Source organism: Porites lutea, chromosome 10 (assembly GCF_958299795.1).
Source record: "Porites lutea chromosome 10, jaPorLute2.1, whole genome shotgun sequence".
NCBI classification, from domain to species: domain Eukaryota; kingdom Metazoa; phylum Cnidaria; class Anthozoa; order Scleractinia; family Poritidae; genus Porites; species Porites lutea.
This window is the reverse complement of record NC_133210.1, coordinates 17960129-17971527: the sequence shown is the minus strand read 5'-3', so window position 1 is coordinate 17971527 and position 11399 is coordinate 17960129. Positions and strand designations below refer to the sequence as shown.

The 11399-nt window shown below is 38.4% G+C and overlaps 1 protein-coding gene across 2 annotated transcripts in view; it reads left to right on the top strand.

Moving 5' to 3' along the window:
- Positions 1-2795: 2795 nt before the first annotated feature.
- Positions 2796-11399, top strand: part of LOC140950436 (fibroblast growth factor receptor 2-like) — a 25390-nt gene continuing 16786 nt past the window's right edge. For both annotated transcript variants that reach the window (XM_073399665.1, XM_073399664.1), the window contains exons 1-4: positions 2796-2912; positions 3336-3454; positions 8340-8636; positions 10826-11095. In XM_073399665.1, coding sequence (XP_073255766.1) covers positions 3385-3454; positions 8340-8636; positions 10826-11095 — 637 coding nt within the window. In that variant the 5' untranslated portion in view covers positions 2796-2912; positions 3336-3384. The remainder of the gene's footprint in view (positions 2913-3335; positions 3455-8339; positions 8637-10825; positions 11096-11399) is intronic.

Below are 11399 nucleotides of genomic sequence, written 5' to 3'. Positions count from 1 at the left end.
GATACCTGTATTGATTTCTATACTCGCAGTAAGATTGATATTTTACTTGCCTATTTTTAAAAGACTGACACATTCATTCTTGGTTCCTTGGCGCGAACAGTTTGTTTATAAGAAACACCGAAAAATTCTGAAAATGAGTCAGGCTTATATGGTTGACTGAGCTCGAGGAGACAATTGGTTGCCCTCAAAATACAGAGTGAACCACCCCTAACGTCTGCAGCACTGTTGCTTTTACCACCGACGTGTGCTGGCTTTCATGACCAGTCTCCTCAACTAACTCTGCTCAAACAACCGCACATTTTGTTATCGCGGTCGGTTCAAAAGAGGAAACAAACCCGATTGATTTAAGTTTTATCGATATTCCACGCTTGAGAACGTGGCATGGCAGAATCTAGTAGGGCGAGGAGTGGCATCAGGGCTGGAAGTTAACTTTTTGGTGCACTTGCTAAGTCTTGCTTGTAAGGGGTAATATCTTTTTCCACTAACAAACTGGTGAGACCACTAGCAAATTCTTTCCCTTGGAAATGTCAGTGACCACCATATCTGATGAAAAGATTAGAATTGATATTTCGCACAGTAAAAGGTATTATAATGCAAATAATTTCCCTAATACTGCTGGATATCGATTTAACTGGCGCATGGTACTATCCAACGTTTGAACATCTGCGGCTGTCGTGAGTAACTCAAGTTTTAGTCTTGACTACAAGCCGAAGTAATGGGCTCCTGGCCTGGGGCGCATCCGAGAGAACAGCGGAAATTGAGCCTTATTCATAATGAATGCAACTTTTAAATTACGATATTTTGTCAACAAAAAGTTCTTCGCATTATTTGAGTAGCCTACAATACGTAGCTTAGCCCAGTACATGCCGTGAACATAGAGAGCAAACCATGAGTCAAGCGGTCGCTTACAACATAGTTAATTGAGTGGAATGGTTATGAAACCTGTCAGACTCCTTTGTTATATGTTTTTGTGGACCTGAAAGTGCACAACGTTCAAAAGAATTCCTATCATTTTGATTGTATTGACCAATAAAAACGTTGCATTAATTTATTCCGTAACAATTTGCCAACAGAAAACAAAGGATTGTCCACTTTCAGGGTGCTTCCAACATAAACTGCAGCACTGTTGTTTTTATCATTGATGTTTGCCGCTTTTCATAACCAGTCTCCTCTAATAACTATGCTTACAAGACGTTAAAAACAATGGACAATTATAAAACCGTCACCCCTATAGTCGCAGTCGCTTACGAGAGGTGATCATTTACGAGAATCTTCAACTATAAAAGCTTTTTGTATCTTAGCCTGCAGAAGGCTAGGGGGTTCGGCTTAACGCGAAAAAAAACTCTCGTCCCACAGTGAAACTGGAAGCAAAACGTCAGGTTATAGCACAACGGGTTTTTCTATTTATAGGAGAGAAATTATTCAGATAAAGGAAAGTGTTATGATATTTTTTGGTCTATTATCAATGTTGCGTTCTGATTGGTTGAGCCACTACTAGGCTATAATTATGTTATAGCCCATTAGTAGCGAAAAGCGACGGCTTTTTGGAGGCAAAAAAAGGATTTAAGTCTAGCTTTAACCAGCTATTAAGTTGTTTTGTCTCGATATTTTTGACCAACTACTTGGATTTTACTAATGAATTATTCCCTCATGCCCTCTGAGTCAATAGCCCATTCGGTTATTGACTCACCATTCGGGCTCGAGAAATAATTGTTAAATATCATTCATGCGCATGCTAATACAGTTTGATTGTACGGTCTCTCGTCGACGTCAACCAAATATGACCAGGTATGCGTTAGTTACAGGTGGGAAATGTTGCCTCCCTTCCAAGCCTGAGCTAAATTTGGCCAAAAGAACATAACTTCGTTTAGGGTGTTATATCACAACAAGTCACCATCCACACGCCAGCATATCACTGCTCGCCCTTGCCCAGATTCGATCACTGCATGATCAAGATCGTTATGGCTTCCGAAAAAACATCTGATAAAAACTGCTTTTATTATTTAACGCCGTCAGGAGTCGATTACTCCGCTCCTGACGCCGTTTAGACTCCGCTGAAAGTATACGCTATCTTCCGGTTTCAAGGGAAACCTATCGATCCTTTTGTAAAGAATAAATGTCAATGCGCGAATACATAATCAGGGTAAAAGAGACAAAACCACTAGCGAACGAATCAACATGAATTGGAATGACATATATAACAAAAATATAAAAAGTAAGTCGAACAGAACTGGGACGAGATATCATATCTCGCGTTTCCCTCAGACGGAAGTTATTTAAAAAACTGCAATGACGTACGCTGGCTTGCAATCCAAAAACCAGATGGCAGATGAAAAAAATGAAGTATTCTATCATGACACTTTTTCTTCAAGCGATCCACTCAATAATTTCGCATTTTATTAGTGCAATTGTTTTCACACCCTAGTCGTTAATTCATAGGTTTTACTTTAACTACAGTCTCAACAAGCAAAAGTTTAACAGTTTGTCAAAGAAGCTTAGGCCAGTGTGAAGTGCAAGTAGCCTACGACCAACCCCTCTCTGTGAATTTTCTTTCTTTTCCCCTCTCTTCTGAAAAAAAAAAACAGCCTGGTCGCAGCTCAGCATAGAAAATTCAATGTTTCCCATTCAAAAAACAGCGAATGAACAAATACCGGTTTTATCTCCGTATCACCTGCAGAACCGGAAGGTCCTCTAACCGGAAGAGGGGGCTCTGTCACACCCCTCCACCCACAGTCGTGACGTCAATATGGCTTCTCATCACCTCTTGAATACTGTCGTTTGCGACTGTCGTCGTTTGCCAGGAAACACTAGACACAGTTGAAGCGATGTGAATTGATTATTTGCCGGATTATTTGTTGCTTACAACATACTCACCTGGAGCCAAGTGTCTGCATTCATTTTATCTCGAAGTGGTGAGTAGAATCAGGGTTAAACAGGCGCGCTCGAGGCGGCTTATAAATTATTTAACCTTATTATTTTGAGTGTTACCTCTTTGGTCACTTGTCCTGCAGAGTTTCTTCAAGACTCGCCCGAAACCTACCTACAATTTGTTTTTTTCTTTTACTACTTGACTCGTTTTCCACGATATTAAGCACACGACTTTGAGAAGGAAGGTCACAAGTTTGTACTTTTCGTCTCGTTAAAACGCTGCCAGCTATAAACAGCGTCTGCTTAATTGATTGCATGAAAATTTTATTTCGTGCGCACTGATTCTTAAGTAAGCTATTTACACCTAGTGATTTAACTTTTTGTTGTTCTTTCGAGACTTTTTAACTTAAGAAAAATCGATGGTATGTTTCCTTTGCTGAAATGATATCTCAATACATTTGCACTAGGTTCTGTCTATCATCACAGACGAAATCGATTTGACCGTGTGTTGGAAATATGGATTTTGCACGGTGGACCTTCGTTGTTTGCCTGTTATTATCGACAACTGTGTCGAAAGTGGATTCTCGTAAGTCCTTATATCCATAAAGGGGTAAAACTCTTGGAAAATTTTTGAAAATAAATAATGTAGAACACTGAAAGGTGCTATCTGCACGTACACAAAAAATTAATAATTCTTCGCAGGCGTGGTCATTCCAAAACTAATTATTTAAGCTTTTGATAAGCTGTCAGAAATATTTGAACTGCTTCATAGAAGAATATATTTGGTGAATGGTTGCTGTGATGTAAACATTTAAGTGCTGATACACTTTAACGTTTTCCGTGGTTTTGTTTTCAAGATTACAGTATATATGGTACAGGTCAAATTTGATTTCAGGTTAAATTGTTGCTAGGTTGATTCTCAATTTCCTTTACAAGTCTCTTAGGGCTAGGAGACAAAGGAATTGAGAAGTCCTGTAACATATGTTACATGTACATGTTTGGCATTTATTCAGGCTCGAATAACATCTAAGGGTCTCTTCACATGAGCCCAGTGGTCCGGGCTGACCCAGTTACCAGGACCAATTTCGCCTTGGGTTCATATGGGCGAATCTTTGTTTACACTTTTTACCTCGTTAACATAATTATGCTTATCACTATCTGATGATGCTAAGAAAATGACAACTCTGAATATTGAAAGGGCATAACAGTTTCAGTTATCTCTGAAAATTTGAGCCCAATACACCGAATGGTTTCGGATAAATTCTCTTCAAGAAACTCGATATTTTACAGAGAATGTATGGTTCATTAACTAACTTTTTTGCCACCCAGCAATTTTGCAGTTTTTGATGGCTGGTATTTCCTTCAATATTGCTTGCAAAAAGCTGAAAATTGCACAAATTGCTCAACTTAATCAGCTCTTTCAACTTTTGCATTTAGTTCATGTATATACAGCCACGGCTTCTGTAAGTCAAGTCATATGCTAATGAGGGAAAATGTAAACAAAGACGTCTACGAAGATTTACCGATAAGAAATTTCAGACCGGCAAAAAAAGCCGAAGATCGTGTGGAAAAGTTCTGGTATGAAATTCGAGAAACAAAGTAAACGTGGCGAAAACAAAAATTAACACTTTGCACCTATCTTAGTGCTAGTTTTGGCGATTCTAAAAGCTGTATCAAAATAAATGCTTATGATGTGGAAAATACAGCAGGCAATGCAAGATGGCCCTCCAGGCCACAAGATTTCATCCCCCTTTCATCCTGGTAACCATGAGACTAAAGTGTTCTTATGGCAAAATTTCCAACCTGTTTATCTAGATCCCAGTTGGAAAAACCAAGACCTTGGGAACTGGGCCAGCCTTCATTTTACTTTAGGATTTAGCGATAAGGCGAGATCTCATGTGAAGAGGCCCAAAATCTATATCTGATTACCACAACAAATTAAATTGGCAGGAATTTCAGGTTGACTAATATATTGTAAATGAAATAATTATTATGAAATAATTAATTATTAGTTAATAATTGCTGTTTCTCATGGTCACAGCCCATAATATTATTGGTTGATGGGTGGCAAACAGAAGCCTGGATTTTCAGGTGTTGTTGTTCAGTTCAGTTAGGTTATGTTGCAAAAGTCAAAATTTATCAAACAAAAATACAAGAATACTGGCAAGGGAAAAATTAAAGGGGCTGTGTCACAGCAGTCCAGTTCATTTTGTTTAATTTTGCCAATTACTCGCCCTCAATCACTATGGAACTTTAAGTAAGCAAAGAAATTAAATGTAAATGACAAAATCAGAGATTCGAGACAAACAAATACGTCTCCTGAGCATTATTTTTGAAGTTGCAAACAGCAGAGATCAACTTTGAAAAACTGTTAGGTTGAACAGTTTTCAAAAACCCCAATTTCAATCCGTTTCGATTTTCTTCAGTTTTGCCCATCCGTGGCAGCTGTTGTATCTGTTGTGTTATTTTAACCTTCCTTTAATGTAAGCGGTTATTTTTACGTTTCTCTTAATTAAACGGACATTTTGTAATTGCCTAATTTAGCTGAATTTCGTGACACAGCTCCTTTAAGTAGAACTGATATGCAGAGTGAAATGTTCACTTCCGAGTCCAGTGACTTGACCTTTAAACAGCGACATAAGACAAGATAAAATGGTGACAAAACGGCGACATAAAAATGTGTTAAATACCAATGTTCAGGGACGTGGCCTTCTCCTCAAAATACAAAATGACCATCTTTAAAATTCAGGTTGCATAACAGGAAAGTTGTTGAGAGTATTGTAAATGACCAGTAGGTTACATTGGATCTTTAAATCCCATGGGTTCCACATCTTCCACAAGCCTTTTAACTTGCTGTGAAATCAATTGACACGTGTAAAGGATTGATTAGAGAAATATTAAAGAAGTGCAGGGTTGTTTACCACAGCCAATGTGAACAATGTCTGGACAACTACATTGGTCCCTTTTTACCAGGATCAAAGAACACCAACCCTGTGAAACTTCTGCTGTTTTCAATCACTGCTGTGCAGTGGGTCATAGCCTGCGTGGCAGGCACGAAAAGAGAAGGGGGAGGGGAGAGGGAGAAATATGCAAAAGCAGGGAAAAGGGAAGGGAGCGCCTGCTATAAGAGCGGGTGTTTTTGTATAATTTCCACCCACCATTTTCTGAACTAATCCCGTAACGTGAACTGTCAATACGTGACCAATCACAAATAGGGGGCTTCTCAGCATGGTCCAAACTCAATTACTTTGTTTACCAGAAATTGTCAAGTTGATACGCTTTTTTCAAGTGATATCATAATCGGTTGAAATAAAACAATTGTCAAAAAGCTCAAACAGATAGTTTTTACCAAAGCTTCAGCTCTCTCCCTTTGCAAACCATTTATAGAAGTTCATTCAACATGGTATTCGTTTTTGCAGAAAAGCTTAAGGTGGTCTTGTGAATTTCGGCATTGCAGATGTCTGGCAAAAATTGCAATAGCTTTGAATCACTGCTCGGTGTTTGGACAAATCCAGTTAATACAAAACCTCCTGAGTATCACTGCCTGCTAAACAAGCTATTAATGTGAAGTTGCTACATGATTGGAGTAATCTTGATCTTCCAAAGCTTAAGAAAGAGGACACATTTCCTTGATGCCTTCATCATGTTGGTCTCTAACTAATACACACCAGGATACACGCCAATAAGTTACTCATTACGGCTCAGCCAATCAGGAATTTGCAGACGCCAGCGTCCGCAAAAATGAACAAAAAGGGGGTTCTTATAGCAGGCGCCCCTTCCCCTCTCTCCCCAATCCCCCTCCCTTTTTCTCTCCCCTCCCCCAATCCCCATTTCGATGCCTGCTACGCAGGCTAAGTAGGTCACAACATCAACCCACACAATGTGAAAGGACTATAGCTGACAAAAATAACACAATCAAGTGCCGCTTCAAGGAGGCCATTGCTATCATAAGCAAAGAAAAGCCTCTCTGAATAGGGACAAGGGACTGGACCTCTCAGCCATTAACAATCCTCTCTTGTGGATTCGTAACAACTTTTCTTTGATGCAACATGAGACTTCACATCGCTAAAGAAGTTCAAGCAATTCAGACAAAATATTTGTTTTTTGTCTCAAATTTTGCTCTGGGTCTTTGAATGTTATCTACCCTAAATTCTCTATTTATTATTTTTTTTCAAGCACTTTTAAGGGGGGCGGGGGAGCTTGATAGAGAGAAGGGGGGCTTTTTAATTTAGTGAAATGCATCAACGGAAGCAAGGTTTCTAGAGAACGGACTTGTGGTTCCCAGGTGCTATACTGCTTCTTCTAACAATAAGAAAATGGTAACAATTCTCCACAGAGAAGTAGAGAGTAAAGTCGAAAAAGTTAAGCTCATGAAATTGGGGGTCATGCAGCCGAAGGCCAAAAACAATATGAATTTCCAGCAGTAATAAACCAATTGTTTTTGAAAAATGAGGGGGTAGGGGGGGCTCAATAGAGAGGGAGGCTTATTAACTTTCCTCCTTTGAAAAGGGGAGCCTTATTAGAGAGGGGGGACTAAAGAGAGGATTTATGGTATACTGTAAATAAAATGTGGTTACAATTGAACCTCTATTAACCATTTAAGTCCCCAGAGTGATGAAAATCAATTTTCTCCTTATGATATCAATACATAATCAAGAGAAAATGTTGTGAGAATACATAAAGTAATCCCTTCATGGAAAATGCGTTGATCTTCAAACAAATTTTCACATTTAATTCATTAAGGAAATGTATGGAGATCAGTTTTGAGAATTTGAATTTGGTTATTTGGGCTTAAAGAGTTAAGCGACAACCCCTGGGGTAATGGTAAGTGGCCACTTAGTGGAGGTTGGCCCCTAAATGTAGGTAATAATTGTCAGAAATTAGCATAACCTTTAATTAACAGTAACTTCACTTTCATCTGAAACATGAACACTTTTAGAGGCTTCTGACTACTTTCACTCTAGAGACAACTCTAATGCTGAACAAAACTACCAGCGTATCATAAACAAGTAAACCCTCCTCAAAATGTTGGGGTGAGGTTCTCCCAACTTTGCATTTATGTACTAGTTACTATACATTACAGAAAAATGTTATATACTATGGCGTAAACTTTATGATCGGATAACATGGCATTGTGATTGAAACGTTGCATTATGGGTCCGTGATCAGTTCTCACCTTCTTGACCTCTGACGGGGTGTACTTTCTCTCAGCATACTAAGCCAAACTAAGTATATCAAACATTTGGTGGCCATTGAACAGACTTGAAAAATTATTATAGGAGAACTCTCATTGGGAAGGCCAAATAAAGGTGGCTGCACCTGCTTGATAAAGGTGCATGGTCACTTTCCTCCATTAAGTGGAGGTTTAAAGTACAATTATTCTATTTCACAATTATTATTTTTTGGACTTTACACTGGAGGTTGAACTGTTATTAATTGATTGCACTTCCTTTTACCACTTCTTTTTTTAGAAGTGGCTTCTTCACCTGTTTTCCAACAAAAACCAAGAAATGTGACAGAAAAGTTGTATGAAACAGTGAGTTTCCAATGCCAAGCAACTGGCATTCCAACACCAACAATAAAATGGGTGAAGTATTCATCTGGTAACCAAGAGACTGCGATTGAAACCAGTGGGAGATTTGTGATAAACCGGAATGGGTATCTTTACATCCTGGGTGTGGAGTGGTCTGATTCAGGACGATATGCCTGTATAGCTCAGAATACACAAGGCAGAATAATAGCTTATGCACATCTCAATGTAGTAACAGGTAAGATTTGACTTTATCATTAATGAAAATTATTCATTTCATAGCTATATTTTATTTATAAGTATTTCTTGAACTTAAATAACTCCACCCCCTCTCCGTCCCCCGTTTTAAAAAGACAAAAAGAATACGAACAAACAAACAATGGTAGCATCAGGCACAAAAAAATTCTAAACTAGAAATATGTGAATTGCAGAGCCTTGTGAAGCAGAGGTAAAGGGCAAAAGGGCCAAAGGGCCAGAAGTAGAAAGAAACAGAAACAAGCTATTGCCCTTCTTTACGTTAATAGATCCTTTTTTTTTCTTATTAAAAAACAAAACCAAACAATACCGGGAAAAAAAAGAAGAAAAAAGAGAAAAAAATAGTGACTTTAACCAGGATTCGAACCCTGCTCCTTCTGCTCAGTGCAATTTATCCTTACCACAACTATACACTACTGAGGAGGTTACACAGGTAGTGGGGAAAGTATTTGATTTATTTCCTTGTCCATAGAACTGCCAGTGGCATAAAAAGCACCATTTAAAGCTGATCGATCCATATTAAACATGAATTCAAAGGTATATTTCAGGAAAATAACTGGGCTATTAACGGTAAAAAATGAATTTTAACACATTTCATCATGTTGAAAGAACATATATGCCCAACAAAGGCGATACAACCTTCTGCAAAGTAGGATGCAAAACAGTGTTTTCATACTTCTATTTCCACTGTTATTTTGAAGCTAATGGTCCAAATCACATCTACTTTCTGTTAAAGGTACTTCTAATTTGGAAATTTTTTTGCTAAACGCATTTCTTAAACAGCTGCTAAAACAAACAGGCCAGGTTTGTGGCGGTCTTTCTTAATAGTCAGAATGTTTCCTAGAAACACAAAATGCGCTGTGACTTAACAATAGTGATGTCAGGGCGGACGCCATCGCAAAATATACATAGAAATATATATGGGCCAGCCGACTTAATCACTCCCCATATTTAGAGGACAGAAGCCTCAGTGAGTTCCAGATTCATCCCAAATTTTCTATGAAACAAACCTAAATTAATTTATCAGATTCGCCATGTTCATTCATTTGGCCACTTTATAAGGAGCACCTCTAGTAATCTCATTTAACTTTTCACCAACCCTCTTTCTATTGTTTGCCAGGTTTTCACTATTGTCATCATTTTCGCCATTTTTATCAAAATCGCCACTCTCCAAGGGTACCCTTTTGGTATCCAATTTGCCAGACCCATAGCAAATGTTTGCCAGATTCCAGTGTACCTAGTATGTCCAGTGGCTTCCACTGGAGGCTGGCCAGTCAGCCCCTAGCCCAATATAACAGTACCACAGCATTCCCATCACGTGGAATACTAACCCATCCATTGGTCCCCAATCTCACTGACAGGCAATGGAAATACAGGGAGGGGAGGCTAGGGGGAGAGAAGGGAAAACAACTGTATCAGAACAGTGCAATATGGCACTTAATTAGCACCACAGCCCTTTATTGCTACATGTACAACAGGGTTTGTACAGGTCATGGAAAACCTGGAAAGTCATGAATGTAAGAATTACATTTTCCAGGCCTTGATAGTCATGAAATTTAATTGTTGGTCTTGGAAAGTCATGGAAAATGAAAGTTATGTCTGGTAGATTAGATGCTGTGGATTTAGCAAAACAATTTCAATGTAAAATAGAGACAAGAAATTAAACAATGTGAATTACAGCTTACATTTTGGTGGACACCTGCAGAGTTCATGTCTGTTAAACTGAGTTTGGCCAAAAAATAGCCTAGAACAAGGAAAGTTTTGAAAATTCTGGGATGTGACAGCAATTAAGACCTACAAATGGTCATGGAAAAAGTCGTGGAATTTGAAGAGCTCAAAGGAGTATGTACATGTATGAGCCCTGTACAACATGACTGCATTTGAGCCTGCATGCAAATATGACTTCTTACCACTGCAATGGCCACTAACGACTTTTTGACTCATACAGGAAAACTTCCCTTGAGAACTTGCCTGAAATGAGTGAACAACGACCCAATCTTACCATCTTTCCACTCAGTTCTCTCTAAAATTGAGACTCTTGTGATTTGCCCTAACTGTCCATCCAATCGAGATGTTTAACCTGTAATAGACTTCGCGACAGTTTTATTGTTCATGTGCCATTTTAAACAAAAAATTATTACTAGTCGTGTATATTATTGTTCTCTCTTCTAGAAAGTGCACCCTCATGGCATGTAAAACCACACAATGTAACATTATACAAAGGACAAATATACACGCTGCCTTGCAAAACATATGGCTACCCTGAACCATCTTATACGTGGCTGAAAGATAACTATCCTATCTGGGATATTGACCTAGCACCACATGGAAAGGAACTGACATTTTTGGTTGCTAGAACATGGCACAGTGGAAAATACACTTGTACTGCATTCAATATAAAAGGCTCTATTTCTGAGTCAGTTTATGTCAATGTAGTTCCAGGTATGTTATTAAAGTAAATTTATGATCCGGGTAAGATGAGAAGCAGTTTATTTCACATGGCACAATATGCTTTTCTCAAATAGAAATGTTTTCATTTTTACACAAAGAATGCATAAACCTACAAAAATGCAGTTTAGGAAATAAAATTTATTAAAACTCCATTTTTGTAGAAGGGTGCTTTTTGTGCGTTAAGCGATTTCGACCAGTCATAAGAGTCGCAAACAATAGCCAAGAAAAGTTTACAATAATTAATTTATTTTACATGTTCCACACACAGGATTTCTGTGTTAATTAGACTTGATCA